Source organism: Mustelus asterias, chromosome X (genome assembly GCF_964213995.1).
Source record: "Mustelus asterias chromosome X, sMusAst1.hap1.1, whole genome shotgun sequence".
In the NCBI taxonomy this organism is placed as follows: Eukaryota; Metazoa; Chordata; class Chondrichthyes; order Carcharhiniformes; family Triakidae; genus Mustelus; species Mustelus asterias.
This window is the reverse complement of record NC_135834.1, coordinates 1,198,682-1,216,686: the sequence shown is the minus strand read 5'-3', so window position 1 is coordinate 1,216,686 and position 18,005 is coordinate 1,198,682. Positions and strand designations below refer to the sequence as shown.

At 44.2% G+C, this 18,005-nt stretch overlaps 1 protein-coding gene across 5 annotated transcripts in view; it reads left to right on the top strand.

The window, feature by feature from the left end:
• The first annotated feature begins 1,832 nt into the window (after positions 1-1,832).
• The window catches only part of cyp27b1 (cytochrome P450, family 27, subfamily B, polypeptide 1), a 32,107-nt gene continuing 15,934 nt past the window's right edge, over positions 1,833-18,005 (top strand). For 2 of the 5 annotated variants that reach the window (XM_078201185.1, XM_078201186.1), the window contains exons 1-8: positions 1,904-2,107; positions 7,139-7,329; positions 11,318-11,514; positions 12,134-12,334; positions 14,563-14,726; positions 15,136-15,302; positions 16,092-16,173; positions 17,387-17,584. In XM_078201185.1, the coding sequence (XP_078057311.1) occupies positions 1,910-2,107; positions 7,139-7,329; positions 11,318-11,514; positions 12,134-12,334; positions 14,563-14,726; positions 15,136-15,302; positions 16,092-16,173; positions 17,387-17,584 (1,398 nt within the window). In that variant the 5' untranslated portion in view covers positions 1,904-1,909. Of the gene's footprint in view, positions 1,870-1,903; positions 2,108-7,138; positions 7,330-11,317; positions 11,515-12,133; positions 12,335-14,562; positions 14,727-15,135; positions 15,303-16,091; positions 16,174-17,386; positions 17,585-18,005 lie in introns of those variants that run through there. The other 3 variants (XM_078201187.1, XM_078201188.1, XM_078201189.1) reach the window with 3 other exon arrangements.

Sequence of the window (18,005 nt, the reverse complement as noted above, 5' to 3'; positions counted from 1 at the left end):
GTCTTGATGCTCTCTCCACTCACGTTGTTTTGTTTCTTAAAGACTTGATTAGTTGTAAGTATTCGCATTCCAACCATTATTCATGTAAATTGAGTTTGTGTCTTTATATGCTCTGTTTGTGAACAGAATTCCCACTCACCTGAAGAAGGGGCTTGGAGCTCCGAAAGCTTGTGTGGCTTTTGCTACCAAATAAACCTGTTGGACTTTAACCTGGTGTTGTTAAACTTCTTACTGTTTGAAGAACAGTGGAGTTATCCCTGGTGTCCTGGCCAATATTTATCCAGCCAATAACACTAAAACAGATTCACCCCCTTAGGCCTGTTCCACAATTGAATTAGATAGTGGCTGAACTGCCTCAGCTCCATTTTCCTGCCTTTGCTCCATATGGTCACTTTTTGCTCTACACCTGATCCATCCTTATTCTAGAAGGCTACAGAAATATGTCCTCTTCCTCTTAAACTCCCACCCCCCCCCCAAACAAAGTAAAAGACCTGTGATGAAATTTGAACTTTGGACTGGACCCTTTCAAGATGTGAGATCATTTGGAAAAAAACAGAAATCTCTTCATTTGCTGATTTGGAAATCAGGTACAGGATGTCACTGAAGAGGATTCTGTTGTAATATGTGTACTACTCCCATGGCACGTTATCCCTCTGCATGTTGCAAGATCCTGTGCAATCCAATGCATTCATCTTGTAGTTTTCCATTTGTCACGTTACCCTAACGCTGTTATTGTTTCTGTGCACCCTTCCTGCTGAACATGACGGTTGTCAGTAGCATGATAAGAAAAGCCGAAACACCGATAGATCTGATCTTTAGTAGGATATGCACTCTTTATTAAGAGTTTTATTTCGAGGTCTCTAAATAACCTTTAGAACTTCCCCGTTGATTCGGCTCACATCTTTCCAGTTATTATTTTACTGCCTCCTGTCCTTCTGATCGACTTCCGAATTAAAGCTGTTATTTCCATTTTACAGTTTCCAGAAATGTGACCAGCTTAAATTTTCTTTCTGTCTTTACCTTTAGAAAGAGGTCACAATATGACTTCACGCTTTAAATTAAGCTAACTTCAAGCAAGCAAGCGCCATGTCCCCAATGAGCAGCTAGACAAATATCTGCATTCTCTCTGTTTGACTGCGCTGAAGGGATTTCCCCTTTGACGCTGGCACTTCCCAATCCTGGCTAACGGGGCAGTGGGGGATAATCAACGGTTTCTAAATTTATAGCAGTAAGAACGTTCCTTACAAACACGAAAATAACGAAGTCTGGGTGAAATTGAAAACTGTACATGTAATTAGAATTAAGGTAGAAGTACCATTGTTTAAATAGATGACTTATATTGACCGAAAGTTTAACACACACCTGTCTCTCCACCCAAGGCTTGCATTTGGGAGTTCTGCCTATTGCTTTGTGTCATCTCTGGAAAGTAAGCACATTGCGGTTAACTTTTAATTTGGCCAGACTTCTTCTCCCTTACACCCCAGAAATAAAACTTGTGAAAATTCTTGGATGCTATTTGTTTTGCAAGTTAATCGACCTTTTATTCTTAAAAATGCATGCATTTTAGGTTTTCTTTTCTCTTGCTATTTTATTTCCAATATACATTTCCTTGACCCCCTTCCTCTTTGCACAGAGCCCACCACTTCGCCCTGGGATTGTTCCTGGGATTCCTTTAGTGTCCCTTTAAATATCTGGCAAAGTCTTCAGAGCAACCAAATCTATTTGACACACCTGATTGGCTCGAAGGAATATTAGTCTCGTCCTTGGCTCTGGATTGGTTGAATATGCTGTCAGTCAAGGGGATTTCACCGCAGCCAAGCTTGGTTGAGCAGCCAGCGTTGTAGCAATATAAAGACCATCAGAATGAAGGTGAGGATTATTGTAATGCTTTATTTACCGGGTGTTTGCAATGTCATTAGTCCTAAAGGTGGTCAACCGGGTCCCTGTGTATTGCAGGTACGTTACAGATATGGTGAAATCTGCCCTGTACAAGAAACAGAAGACAAAAAGCTTGAAAACTGTGGCTGAGATGCCGGGTCCTAGCGCTGTACAGTTTGCGTACGATCTGTTCTTCAATAAAGGGCTGACCAGGTTACATGAGCTTCAGGTAAGGACAACATGTGAAACTCTGCACTGAGACATTTAAAAATCTGGAATTTGATTGCAGATCCAGCACTGAACAGTCGCACTCTGAAATAAAAACGAAAAAGTGCTGGTAAAACTCAGCACATCTGGCAGCATCCGTGGAGAGAGAAACAGTGAATATTTCAAGTACAATATGACTTCTTCGGAGCTGCAGTCGTGCATTGGAATCTGGCGGGAGAGTTACTGTATGAAGGATGAGAATCTTGTCCATGATTCCCTCTTTTAAAAAGTTGCACAAAGGCAGCAATCTTAGTTTTTAGTAAACTTTACTGTAAATTGCAAAAAGTTTTTTTCATTAATGTCTATTTTAATAATGAGGAAACCTTTGAAGGAAAATGTATTTGAATATTTATCCTTACTGACTTTTTTAAAAAAATGTCCCTTAGTGACTTAATTTATGAGGTACTGTCTTCCTACATGACATCTCAGTCTTGGACGAAGTTTCCAGACCATAGCAGCACGGTGGCGCAGTGGTTAGCACTGCTACCTCACAGCGCCAGGGACCCGGGTTCGATTCCCGGCTTGGGTCACTGTCTGTGCGGAGTCTGCACGCTCTCCCCGTGTCTGCGTGGGTTTCCTCCAGGTGCTCTGGTTTCCTCCCAGAGTCCAAAAATGTGCAGGCTCGGTGAATTGACCATGCTAAAGTCTCCCTCAGTGCACCTGAACAGGTGCCGGAATGTGACGACCAGGAGATTTTCACAGTAACTTCATTGCGGTGTTAATGTAAGCCTACCTGTGATACTAATACATAAAGTTTAACTTTAGTGCTACATAACGCAAGGGAGTAACAGTCTGCTCACTAATGGTATTCACCTAAGCCTAATGACAGTCATTGTGCTCTTAAAATCATGCAACAAATAAGGCTGTTCAGCCAACTGTATCTGTGCTAGCTCTCTGAAAGAAATACGCAATTAGCCCCCAGGCCCTGCTCTTTTCCCATAATCCTGCAAATGTCTCCTTTTTCAAGCATATATTCAATTCCCTTTTGAAAGTTATTATTGCTTCTGTTACCAACACCTTTAAAGCAGTGCATTCCAGGTTGCAACAACTCAAATTGTAAAAACGAAATAAAGGCAACTCGGCCCCCTCTAGATATTTGCCAATTGTCTTAAATCTGGGATCTCTGTTTACTGACCATCCTACCAGTGGGAAAAAGTTTCTTTCTATCCCATTAAAACACATCAGAATTTTGAAATTATGTAAGTGATGCATTGTATACATTTCTTTGAGATGCTTTTGTGACCCAAAAGATTGTTTAAGTGCAAGTCTTTTATTTTCTTGTGTATATTACACTGGTTCCCTGTATGTGATTTCATTGTAAGAAGTCTCACAATACCAGGTTAAAGTCCAACAGGTTTATTTGGTAGCACAAGCCACTAGCTTTCGGAGCGCTGCCCCTTCATCAGGTGAGTGGGAGTTCTGTTCACAAACAGAACATACAAAGACACAAACTCAATTTACAAAATAATGGTTGGAATGCGAGTCTTTACAGGTAATCAAGTCCTAAAGGTACAGACAATGTGAGTGGAGAGAGGGTTAAGCACAGGTTAAAGAGATGTGTACTGTCTCCAGCCAGGACAAGAGATGTGTATTGTCTCCAGCCAGGACAGTTAGTGAGATTTTGCAAGCCCAGTCAAGTTGTGGGGGTTACAGACAGTGTGACATGAACCCAAGATCCCGGTTGAGGCCGTCCTCATGTGTGCGGAACTTGGCTATCAGTCTCTGCTCAGCGACTCTGCGTTGTCGTGTGTCGTGAAGGCCACCTTGGAGAACACTTACCCGAAGATCAGAGGCTGAATGCTCGTGACCACTGAAGTGTTCCCCAACAGGAAGAGAACACTCTTGCCTGGTGATTGTCGAGCGGTGTTCATTCATCTGTTGTCGTAGCGTCTGCATGGTCTCCCCAATGTACCATGCCCTGGGACATCCTTTCCTGCAGTTTCCTGCCTCCGCACAGGCAGTTATATATGCAATACACTTGCAACGCGGCCAACGTTGTCTACCTGATACGCTGCAGGAAAGGATGTCCCGAGACATGGTACATTGGGGAGACCATGCAGACGCTACGACAATGGATGAATGAACACCGCTCGACAATCACCAGGCAAGAGTGTTCTCTTCCTGTTGGGGAACACTTCAGCGGTCACGGGCATTCAGCTTCTGACCTTCGGGTAAGCGTTCTCCAAGGCGGCCTTCACAACACACAACAACGCAGCGTTGCTGAGCAGTGACTGATAGCCAAGTTCCGCACACATGAGGACGGCCTCAACCGGGATCTTGGGTTCATGTCACACTGTCTGTAACCCCCACAACTTGACTGGGCTTGCAAAATCTCACTAACTGTACTGGCTGGAGTCAATACACATCTCTTTAACCTGTGCTTAACCCTCTCTCCACTCACATTGTCTGAACCTTTAGGACTTGATTACCTGTAAAGACTCGCATTCCAACCATTATTTTGTAAATTGAGTTTGTGTCTTTATATGACCTGTTTGTGAACAGAACTCCCACTCACCTGATGAAGGGGCAGCGCTCCGAAAGCTAGTGGCTTTTGCTACCAAATAAACCTGTTGGACTTTAACCTGGTGTTGTGCGACTTCGTACTGTGTTTATCCCAGTCCAACGCCAGCATCTCCACATTGTGATTTCATTGCCCTGGTATGTCTGATTCTATGACCTTGGATGAAGTGCAGGTGATCTCATCATCTTTCATACAACTGACTCTGTGATTGTGATCCTACCCAGGAGCGTAGGATTACTCACTGTGCAAAGTTAAATGAATGGCAGAATATACATTTACACAGCAAGGTCTTCTCTAAATTTAAAAGTAAAGTTGTCAAACAAATAATGCAAATCACATTGTCACACCTGTGAAACGATGACAAATGATGGACAGCTTTCTATTGCCGCTATGTCGTCAGACTGCTTGCCTGACATTCAGTCCTGGATGAGCCGACATTTTCAGGAGAAGTTGTTGGCAAAATGGTAATGTCACTGGACTAGCAATCTGGAGGCTGGGCTAATGTTCTGGGGACACAGGTTCAAATCCCACATGGCAGTGTGGAATTTGAATTCAACTAAGAAATCTGAAATTAAAATTATTGGTGACCATGAAACATGTGATTCCAAGTCTACAACAATGTTCATAGAAAGAATATTCATAGAAACCCTACAGTGCAGAAGGAGGCCATTCGGCCCATCGAGTCTGCACCGACCACAATCCCACCCAGGCCCTACCCCCACATATTTTACCCGCTAATGTACGCATATTAGGACACTAAGGGGCAATTTTTAACCTGGCCAATCAACCTAACCCGCACATCTTTGGACTGTGGGAGGAAACCGGAGCACCCGGAGGAAACCCACGCAGACACGAGGAGAATGTGCAAACTCCACACAGACAGTGACCCGAGCCGGGAATCGAACCCGGGACCCTGGAGCTGTGAAGCTTCTTAAATAGCCTAACAAGCCACTCAGCTCTACCAAACCACTCCAAAAATGTCCATGAGGAATGAAGCTGGATGACCCACCAGCATCGATTTATGTACTGGCTTTGTTCCTTCCATGTCTCTTTTACTCCAAGTTCTCTGCGTTCCTCCAACTCTGACCCCTTGTGCAGCCCCGATTTCCTTCACTCCACTATTGGTGGCCACACTTTCAGCTGCCTGGTATCTAAGTTCTGAAGTTCCCTCCCTGAACACTTCTGCCTCACAACCTTGCTTTGCTACCTCATTTACTTCTGGAAAAAGATACAAAAGTCTGAGGTCACGTACCAACCGACTCAAGAACAGCTTCTTCCCTGCTGCCATCAGATTTTTGAATGGACTTACCTTGCATTAAGTTGATCTTTCTCTGCACCCTAGCTATGACTGTAACACTACATTCTGCACTCTCGTTCCCTTCTCTATGAACGGTATGCTTTGTCTGTATAGCGCGCAAGAAACCACACTTCTCTCTGTATACTAATACACATGACAATAATAAATCAAATCAAATGATTGGCCAAAACTTTAGTCACAATGTCTCCTTATGTGTTAGATTTTAACTGAAAATATTCCTATGAAGCACCTTGGGACATTCTTCAAGTTAAAGGTGCTATACAAATATGTTATTATTTCTCTCAAGCCAAACAGTGTGACCATCCACTGTTTGGCTTGAAACTGCATGATGCATAACAAGGCTGAGCTTGAAGAGCCTCCTGTATAACATAGTGGCCATTTCCACTTGTGCTATGAAACCGAGTTCTGTGTCAGTATGTAACCTGCAATATAAATCATGCATTGCCCTGCCCTGATTCACACTCTACAATGGTCAGCCTCACAGCCATTGTGCAGTAGAACTGAATCACTGTCATTGCTTCTCTTTACAGGATTGATCATTTGAATTTCTTGCAATTGGTGAGAGCACTGGGGTTTCTTTTCAACAGGTTAAAGTTCAAATGTCTGATCCACTTGTGCTCAATTTTTATTAAAATGCTTGCATCAAAAAAGTACACAAAAGAATCTAGGATGACAGCATTTAGCATTTGTATGGGAACAGTGCTCGTTGGAAAATACAATGTGTACTTATTATTTCCCCAACTATTTTGTCATGGGAGCTCTATCAAACTACACATCGATCTGATATTTTAAGCAATGCGAAGTTCCTTTCCTATCTTTTGAGTTAAAAAGACCCTAAAAGTATTGTTAACATCTCTTTACTCCTCAACACCCCCCTCAGCAGAAAGTAATCCAATTCCTTTATTAAAGACCTCAATTTGACCCCAAGCTTTCAGTGGGGCTGTGTCTCGTACAACCACTGCCCTGGAAGTCTGGGATCTGCTTCTAACTCAATGAAGCTCGCTGTGGTGTTGAAGTCAGTTTGTTTTACAGCCTCTTTTGAAATGATTCTTGAAATATTTTCAAGACCCTCTGACTCTCATTGAACTGAGAACTGAAAGGTTAAAGGATTGTACTGCCAATGTCTTCACCCATTTTATATTCTTGTTTGTTAGCTGGAGGGCAAGGCAAAGTATGGCCCTGTGTGGAAGGCTCGTTTCGGGCCTATCCTGACCGTACACATTGCAGACCCAGCATTAATTGAACAAGTCTTGCGGCAGGAAGGGAAGCATCCAATCCGTTCTGACTTATCATCTTGGAAAGATTACAGACAATACAGAGGACATGCTTATGGGCTCCTCACTGCGTGAGTAGAACCAAATCAACTTTAAACAGCTGACTTAGAAGAAACCTGTGCATGTACATTTTATGTGAAACAGCCACCAAATAAAGCTGGAGATTGTGATTCTTCACCTGCTTGGGTGAGGTGTTAAACCAAACAACAAAACTTATATTTATATAGCACCTTGAACTTAATATAAAATCCCAAACTGGAGTCTGAATGCCAGTCCCATTGGTTCAGATTTCCTGGCACAATTTGGAGAAGAGCAGTGTGTTCTCCTGGTATTCCAGTCAACATGTGGGCAGCACGGTGGCACAGTGGGTTAGCACTGCTGCCTCTCAGCGCCAGAGACTCGGATTCGATTCCCAACTTGGGTCACTGTCTGTGCGGAGTCCACACGTTCTCCCAGTGTCTGCGTGGGTTTCCTCCGGGTGCTCTGGTTTCCTCCCACATTCCGAAAGACGTGCTGGTTAGGGTGCATTGGCCATGCTAAATTCTCCCTCAGTGTACCCGAACAGGCGCCGGAGTGTGGCGACTAGGGGATTTTCATAGTAACTTCATTGCAGTGTTAATGTAAGCCTACTTGTGACTAATAAATAAACTTTAAACTTAAAAACAGTCCTTATTGAGCAAACATCACAACTAATCCCTCATGTTGTCGATTGCGGGATCTTTCTGTGCACAAAGCAGCTACCACTTGGCCTCCACGGCGGTCACAATAGTTCAAAATTATTCCTTATGTGGGAAGGGTTTTGAGGTTTCTGAGGAACGTAAGCTGCTATAGAAATACAAGCCTGCTTTTCTTGGCTGCACCGTCCCAGTAAGATCGAAGGGGGACAGTTGAGAGAGGGTGAGTGGGAGAGGAGGAGGTGGGAACGGAGAGGGGGAGGTTGGAGTGGAGAGGGTGGGGGGAGTGGAGAGGAAGCCCTGGCAGTTATCACTTTATGAGCACGGAAATTTGATTTGCTCGTGGAAAAAAAACAAAAAACGTTAAAAATCTAACTGCAGGTCAGTCGCTATTTGAAAGAACAAAGATAGATTAGCTTTGCTTTCTTATCATTCATGCACACTCCACACTGCAGTTGCTTTTTCAAGCATACTGTGAATGGAGATTCAGTGTTATAATAGCAGACTGCCGGCTGAACAATCAATTAGCTGTAAATACTGCAGATCACCACCAGAGATAGATACCTAACTTGGTCGGACCAAAAGCTGGGCAGTATCACATGGGCCATCTGTTATAAACCTGCTTCATATACAGTTCTATTGAAGTCAGCAAGAGTGTAATAGGCTGACTCACTACTGCCCATTCTGTGCTATCTGCCCAATTTGACTCCCTGATCTCTGAAGAATTGCTAATACTGACTATACACCTCAGGCTGCAAAGCTTTATTTAAATTAAACTTAATAGAAGTAGGATCACAGAAGATTTAACTAGACTGTGATTTTAAAAAAAACTTGATCTTTCACTTGTCTTTTTAAAACCTTTTCAAAATAATAAATGCCTCAAAAATCCTCTGGGTCTCTCTCTCCACTGGGAGAAAAAGCTTGTTCCTAATGTCTGATGTTTGCAAATTGCTCTCCAACCCCAGTTAGAACCATAGAACCATAGAAAATTACAGCTCAGAAACAGGCCTTTTGGCCCTTCTTGTCTGTGCCGAACCATTTTATGCCTAGTCCCACTGACCTGCACTTGGACCATATCCCTCCACACCCCTCTCATCCATGAACCCGTCCAAGTTTTTCTTAAATGTTAAAAGCGACCCCGCATTTACCACTTTATCCGGCAGCTCATTCCACACTCCCACCACTCTCTGCGTGAAGAAGCCCCCCCTAATATTCCCTTTAAACTTTTCTCCTTTCACCCTTAACCCATGCCCTCTGGTTTTTTTCTCCCCTAGCCTCAGCGGAAAAAGCCTGCTTGCATTCACTCTATCTATACCCATCAAAATCTTATACACCTCTATCAAATCTCCCCTCAATCTTCTACGCTCCAGGGAATAAAGTCCCAACCTATTCAATCTCTCTCTGTAACTCAGCTTCTCAAGTCCCGGCAACATCCTTGTGAACCTTCTCTGCACTCTTTCAATCTTATTTACATCCTTCCTGTAACTAGGTGACCAAAACTGTACACAATACTCCAAATTCGGCCTCACCAATGCCTTATATAACCTTACCATAACACTCCAACTTTTATACTCGATACTCCGATTTATAAAGGCCAATGTACCAAAGGCACTCTTTACGACCCTATCCACCTGTGACGTCACTTTTAGGGAATTCTGAACCTGTATTCCCAGATCCCTCTGTTCAACTGCACTCTTCAGAGTCCTACCATTTACCCTGTACGTTCTTCTTTGGTTTGTCCTTCCAAAGTGCAATATCTCACACTTGTCTGCGTTAAATTCCATTTGCCATTTTTCAGCCCATATTCTTCAACCACTTGGCAAAGCAGAAATATCCCCACTCTTTATTCTGACATCTGAACTTAGAGAAAGGAATATCAAAAGGTGCCTTTCACAACAAGTCAGGAACTGGTGAAAGAAGAGGAGGCCAAGGAACTGTTCGAGTTGCCTGTCATCTAATTCCATCTACCTGCCCATTTGCTCCATACCCCTGAATAATTCACAAAAAAATCTCGCAATCTCAGACTTAAAGTTACCAATTGATCTAGCATCAAATGCCATTTGTGGCAGAGAGTTCCAAACTTCTTCCACCTTTTGTGTGGAAAGGTATTCCGAATTTCACTCCTGAAAGGAATGCTGGTATTGACTGTGAAACACTGTGAGCATAGCAGCTATTGAAATTATGCCCTCCTTGATCTATGGAAGCCCAGGGCACATTGATCTCTATCCTCTCCTACTTAGCTGCCTGGGAAAGAAACAAGTTAGTAAATAACACTGCCATAGGTGGGTGGTAGTGATTGTATAAGGTCACTGCTCCTTTTGATTCCTGGCCATTCCTGGACAATTGATGGCACCGTGTTGCAGTTGCATCTTCAATACCTGCTCCCTTTTAATGTACTCCCAGCATCAGTTAATTTGCCTTTTGGATGAGACTAAACTAAAACTCCATTGGCCCTCTTGGGTGGGCATATAAGATCCCACAGCCACGATGTTGAAGAAGAGCAGGAGAATTCTGCTCTGTATTCTGGCCAATACTTACCCCTAACCAACATCACAGAAACAGATTATCTGGTCATTATTACATTGTTGTTTGTGGGAGCTTGCTGTGCACAAATAGGCTAGCATCTTTCCTACATTTTAACAGTGACTACACTTCAAAAAGTACTTCATAGAAACCCTACAGCGCAGAAAGAGGCCATTCGGCCCATCGAGTCTGCACCGACCACAATCCCACCCAGGCCCTCTCCCCAGATCCCCACATATTTACCCACTAATCCCTCTAACCTACACATCCCGGGACACTAAGGGGCAATTTAGCACAGCCAATTAACCTAACCCGCACATCTTTGGACTGTGGGAGGAAACCGGAGCACCCGGAGGAAACCCACGCAGACACGAGGAGAATGTGCAAACTCCACACAGACAGTGACCCGAGCCGGGAATCGAACCCGGGACCTGTGAAGCAGCAGTGCTAACCACTGTGCTACCGTGCCGCCTCATTAACTGTGAAGCGCTTTGGGACACCCTGAGGTTCTGAAAGGCACTGCAGTATTAAAATACAAGTTCTTTCTCTTCCTGTTATAAAGTTAATTTTTAAAGGAAATTAAATAATTATTTTGAAAGGGAGAATGTGAAAGAATACAGTGCAAGAGTAAGAAACTGGAATTGGATTAATTGACCCATGTGAAAAGCTAGCACCAATACAGGAGGAATGAGTCAAATGGCCTCTCTCCTGTAGGCCCAACTGTATTGGAACTGTCAGTGGCCCCTTACCCTGCAAAAGATAATGATGGTCAATGTATATAAAGGCAGCTTGTGGCCTTGTGACAGTGAGCTGTTGGCCATTGCTGTTATTTCCGCAGTGTTAAGGGATTTCTTTCTTGCAGGGAGGGGGAGGAATGGCAAAAACTCCGAAGTATGCTCAGCAAACACATGCTGAAGCCAAAGGAAGTGGAGGCATATGACGGCGTCCTCAATGGAGTCGTCACTGACCTAATCTATAGGCTCCGGCACCAGCGGACCAAGACTGAAGGTGTCCTGGTGAAGGACGTGGTGGAAGAGTTCTACAAGTTTGGATTAGAAGGTGAGGGCTGCACACAGAAAGAGGGGAAAAGGGCAGAAAGAAGGGAATCCCCCAACAGATCCCTATCCTTCATTGATTTGCTGTCCAACCTGACTTTCGGAGTACTTTTAACCCCACTCACCAGGCAGGAAACCTACAGGACCAGATGGAACATGGGTTTTACACCCATTATTGTTCTCCATGACTTTACTGGAGAGTAAAATCTGTGCAGGGTGTAAAACCAGCAATATACCTAATCCTGTGGACATTCCACCAGGAATTGGGTTCTAATTTCCCCGACTGAGAATAACCAGATGTCCTAGTGAAAGGGTGATGTCTTGTGAATTGTAGAATAGCTTGAGCTGGTAAGATCGCGCCTGATAGCTTTGTTCTCTCTCCACAAATGCTGTCAGGTCTGCTGAGATTTTCCAGCATTTTCTATTTTTGTTTCAGATTCCAGCATCCGCAGTGTTTTGTTCTTATTTCAGCCTTCTGTCAGTTGCAGCTAAATTCAGTGTCCCAGAATTAAAAGAATAACATGCTAAACCAGTCAGCCTTAAATAATATTCTGAGATTACTGAGCTAATTTTTAAACTTTTCGCCAAGACTAATCGCTGTCCACCTCTACTAATTATTCCAGGCATCTCTTCAGTGCTCTTTGAGACACGGATTGGCTGCCTCAAGGCTGATGTTCCCAAAGAAACAGAAGATTTTATACAGGCAATTAACATCATGTTTCAAATGACACTCATCACCATGGCGATGCCGAAGTTTCTGCATAAAATCTGCCCGGGACCCTGGCAGAAATTCATTGTCTGTTGGGATTACATGTTTGCTTTTGGTATGTGAGATGCTTTGTTGATGTAACAGTGCAGCTTGTTCTCTGTTCAATGAGTTGAGGCTGAGGAAGCGGATAGGGATGGAGGAAGAGTGCTGTTCGTGTTTTCACCACAAGTAGCAGACTGTAACATTGCCTCAAATGAAATTGAATCAGTATTTGAAAATGCAGAATATAAAAGAATATAAGAACATAAGAAATAGGAGCAGGAGTAGGCCATCTGGCCCTTCAAGCCTGCCCCGCCATTCAACAAGATCATGGCTGATCTGAAGCGAATCAGTTCCACTTACCCGCCTGCTCCCCATAACCCCTAATTCCCTTATCGATCAGAAAACTATCTACCCGTGATTTAAACGTATTCAACGAGGAAGCCTCCACCACTTCAATGGGCAGAGAATTCCAGAGATTCACTACCCTCTGAGAGAAGAAGTTCCCCCTCAACTCTGTTCTGAACCGGCCCCCCCTTATTTTGAGGCTGTGCCCTCTAGTTCTGGTTTCCCTTCTAAGTGGAAAGAATCTCTCCACCTCTACCCTATCCAGCCCCTTCATTATCTTATATGTCTCTATAAGATCACCCCTCATCCTTCTAAACTCCAACGAGTACAGACCCAATCTGTTTAATCTCTCCTCATAAGCTACACCCCTCATCTCCGGTATCAACCTGGTGAACCTTCTCTGCACTCCCTCCAAGGCCAATATATCCTTTCGCAAATAAGGGGACCAAAACTGCACACAGTACTCCAGTTGCGGCCTCACCAGTGCCTTGTACAGTTGCAGCAAGACCTCCCTGCTTTTATATTCTATCCCCCTCGCGATAAAGGCCAACATTCCATTCGCCTTCTTGATCACCTGCTGCACCTGCAGACTGAGTTTTTGCGATTCGTGCACAAGGACCCCCAGGTCCCTCTGCACAGTCGCACGATGTAATTTTTCTCCATTTAAATAATATTCCAATTTACTATTATTTCTTCCAAAGTGGATAACCTCACATTTGCTAACGTTATATTCCATCTGCCAGATCCTCGCCCACTCGCTCAGCCTATCCAAAGCTCTCTGCAGACTTTCCGCGTCCTCCACGCAATTCGCTTTCCCACTCACCTTCGTGTCATCAGCAAACTTGAATACCCTACATTCAGTCCCCTCCTCCAGATCATCTATGTAAATGGTAAACAATTGAGGCCCCAGCACCGATCCCTGCGGCACGCCACTGGTCACCAACTGCCAACCAGAAAAGCACCCATTTATCCCAACTCTCTGCTTCCTGTTAGATAGCCAATCCCCAATCCACGCCAACACCTTACCCCTAACTCCGTGTACCCCAATCTTCTGCAGCAACCTTTTGTGAGGCACCTTATCGAATATGGGGAAAGGGCAGGTAAACCGGATTAGTGTGAAAAGAAAAGAGCAAACATCATCTAACATTCAGTGCCTGCCATCCACTGCCTGCCTACAAGTAAAAACCTATCCCAGTGTGTCTGTGTCCTGCTTTATTATTCTAAATGACAAAGTCTCCAGTGGCAGCCTGACATAGCCACACTGTTCAGGGTGGTGGCACCCATTACATCCCCTGGCAGAGAGGTGCCACTGGTGGAAGTGATACGTGGCCAGCAGCAGAACTCACTGATTGCTTCCCTTGTAAGTTTCTGCAAGCATTGTCTCCAAGGTAACTGGAAGTAGGAGGGGTTCGGCTGACATGTAATCATGTGGTGCAGGTCCCAGAGGATGTGTGGTGCTGTGAACCTTGAATGCTGTCTCTCCAGGTTAATTCTCCTCCTCCAGTAGACAACACTACAGTGTGAAAGCCAAGATGGCCTCTTTACAGTTGGAGGTGGGAGGGCAGGGGAAGAGGTCAGTTAGCTGGATGGTTCGAGGATGGTGCAGAATAACGCCAACAGTGCAGGTTTAATCCTCATGCCAGCTGAGATAGTTCTTGGGGCCTGCTTCCTCACCTTGCCCCACAGTAACATATCAACCCTTGGACAATGAGGATGCTTCATAGAGAGAGGGCATGGGAGCAGATGGCAGTCCCACAGCAGAAGACAGAAAGGCAGATGGTTAAACAGCAAGGGATTGTGTACAGTTTCACTTTGGACAGCAGACTGTGCCAAGTGATGTGTTGAGTTCCTCTAGGTTGCTATTCCAATGGAGGTTCAGTATAGTTAATGCTAGTCAGAGAAAGTGTTGCTCTTCCTGGCTTTATCCTTACACTTTCCTTGCATTTATTTTGCAAGCTCAAGGACACATCGACCGAAGGATGGCTGAAATTCAACAGAAACTGGCAAGAAGGGAGCCAATTGAGGGGAAGTACCTGACCTACTTCCTGTCGTCCCAGAATCTTCCCATGAGAACCATTTATGGCAACATCACAGAATTGTTACTCGCTGGTGTAGACACAGTAAGTGCTTGTCAACATATCTTCTTGTGGGTTTCAGATTCCGTAAAATCCAGCAGGAGTAATTTTTAACAGAACTCACTGGGCAGGAAACCTGCTGGCTTGGATGGGACGCTTGTTGTCCACCCTACCAAATAGTACTGTCCGTCGACATCAGTGTTGACAGGCTATTCCACCACAGAGGCATCACACCAAATTCCAGTGCCGTCTTCTGCCAAAAGTGAGGGCTGTCATCAGGGCTTCTCACATAACCTAAGGACGGTTAAGGCATTTGTAACACCCCAGTTGAGAACTAACAGCAGAGACTGATTTGACTTTCAAATGTACATTATTCATTGCTACACCAGGTGGGAGCCTTATTTTCAGCAGCATTAACACATTGATCTGCGTTCCGTCTCTCTTTTTCCTGTAGATTTCTTGCACAATGTCATGGACACTATACGAGTTGTCCAGGCACCCAGACGTTCAGGCAGCCCTGCACCGAGAAATCAAAGAAATGGTTGGAGACAAGGCTATCCCCTCTGCTGCTGACGTGGCAAAGATGCCCCTCATGAAAGCTGTTGTGAAGGAAGTACTGAGGTGAGGTTAAAGAATGAGTGTTGCTACATTGTAAATGTGGGGGTCCATTCAATATCCTCTGTCCAGCATCCCTCTGTTGCACTATCCAGGGATTTGTGTCTGGAAGAGTCACAGAGACCTGAAAAGTAATGGCAGAATTGTGTTTTTATTTGTTTTCTTTTATTGGAGTGGGCAAAGTGGAGGTGATCATCCAATAGGGGAAAGCTCACTGGCCTTTCATCTGTAGAGAATGAGTTTGAATGTGTTGAGAGCTTTCTAGAAATGTCACTTCTTTTTGGCATGGGAAGGATATCAGAGGTAGGTTCTTTACGCAGAGAGTGGTTGGGGTGTGGAATGGACTGCCTGCAGTGATAGTGGAGTCAGACACTTTAGGAACATTTAAGCAGTTATTGGATAGGCACATGGAGCACACCAGGATGATAGGGAGTGGGATAGCTTGATCCTGGTTTCAGATAAAGCTCGGCACAACATCGTGGGCCGAAGGGCCTGTTCTGTGCTGTACTGTTCTATGTTCTAAGTGGGCAAATGATAGTAGGGGTGTTGTTCTGAAACCGGACCAGAGGCACGTTGATGGCACCGAATAAAGGCAGCAGGATGTGTCGTTCCCCAACTGGGCAGAGGCTGATGCTGGCACTGGTCACAAACAGAGGAAGTATTTATCTCCCAAGTACACACATCCGTCAACAAAAACACAAAACAGTGGTGAGAGAAATGATTGCTGACATCAGGAATACACGAGGCAATTCTGACTGAAACACACGTGTAATATACCATTTTTCCACCTTCCAGGCTTTATCCTGTAATCCCAGGTAACGCTCGTGTGATTCCAGATAAAGATATCCAAATTGGAGAATACATCATTCCCCAAAACGTAAGCAGCATAGAGATTTGTAAGGTTTTTTAAATCCAGAGGGTGTGGGCGTTTCCGTCTGCCAAGGCCCCAACCTCTGGAATTCCCTCCCTAAACCTCACTTCCTCTCTCCCTATTGGATTCCCTGTAGAATTTATTAGTGACGATCTTAGATTTATCGCCCCCTGGTTTTGGACTCTCTGAAAAATTGGAAACATCTCCACGCCTACCCTTTCATAATCTTAAACATAGCTTTTATCATATCAAATCTCTTTTCAACGTCCCTCATATGTATGTGAAATAATATACAATAAGTCCTCGCTTAACATTGATAAGTTCCTGGAAAATGCAACTTTACGTGAAACAACTTTAAGTGAATCACATTTTCCCATTACAACCAATGTAAAAGCTATAGTTAGGTTCTGTAGGACACTTCTTGTCAGAAAAAAAATTAAGACATTATAGCCTGTAAGTTTAAATACTGTTCATTCCTAAATTGCTGTATTTGTGAATGGAATAATTTTAAAAATAAAATTAATTAAAAAATATGAAAGAAATATGTTAACTCCTTTCTACTTACCGCCCCACTCACTGGGCTCTCCCACACCCGTCCCTCCTCCTGGCTGACTCTCCCTCTGGCCATCTCCCTCTGGCTCACCGACTCCCTCCTGCTTACCAACTCCTTCTCCCGAACACTCACTGTCAGGATCAGGGAGGGAGTGACAAGTGGGAGAGTTGGTGAGCAGGAGAGAGTTGGCAAGCGGGGGAGAGTCGGGAGTGGGTGAGACCACTCCAAAATGGCAGCAATTGGGTCGCGCTATGTCAGCCCCGGCGTGAAATTGTACTGAAGCAAAAGTCTCGATACTAAGTGGGTATATCGGCCCCATTATACCCACAACACAAATGTGGGCGACACTGAATGAGGCAACTTAAAATGGAGACTTAGTGTATAAAATAGCAACTGAAATCAGATGACACAAGTGATTCTCACATTGAGCAGCACAATCGGTCATAACAAACACCTTGACACAGCAGGTCACTTAAAAACAAAATCCAGAAGCATCTGGCAAATAGAGATTGTTCTTCACTAATCTTGAAGCTGTGATCTATGTGTACTTGAGGTAGAGTGCACGGGAATACTCCTGCACCCTCCTGCTAGCCAGGCATTCTGATAGCTTATCATTGTTCTAATAGTGCTCTGATGATTCTGAATGACCTTCACTCTTGTATCCAGACCCTGATTACTCTGTGCCACTATGCAACCTCACGAGATCAGGAAGTCTTTCCCAATCCTGACTGCTTTCAGCCCAAGCGATGGCTTCATAAGGATCAGAGTTTTCATCCCTACGCATCCATCCCATTTGGATTTGGGAAGCGAAGCTGTATCGGAAGAAGAATTGCAGAGTTAGAGGTCTACCTGGCACTGGCGAGAGTAAGTTGGGGAATTTAGGGCAGAAAAGAAAAGGGGGTTTTATGTTTCATGACCATGATACTTAATAGATGCAAATGGAATAGTTGTAGCACTAACTGACTCAGTAATGCATGTGCATGATCTGTATTGGCTGCTGACTATTTAACTGCTTCTAGATGCTGGTTTTATCAAGAATTAGGAATAACCCCTCAAGCCTGCTCCACCATTCAGGCAGATCAAGATTTGGGCTCAACTCCACTTGATTTTCCTGCCTTTGCTCCATACCCCTAAGGCTTGACAACAACTCCAATTATCCGCCAGCTTCACAACTTCTCTGTGGGAGAGAATTCCAGATTTTCATGACTCTTTGTGTGAAGGAGTGCTTCCAAATTTTCCCTCCACAACAGCCTGGCTCTAAGTTTAAGATTGTGCCGCCTTGTTT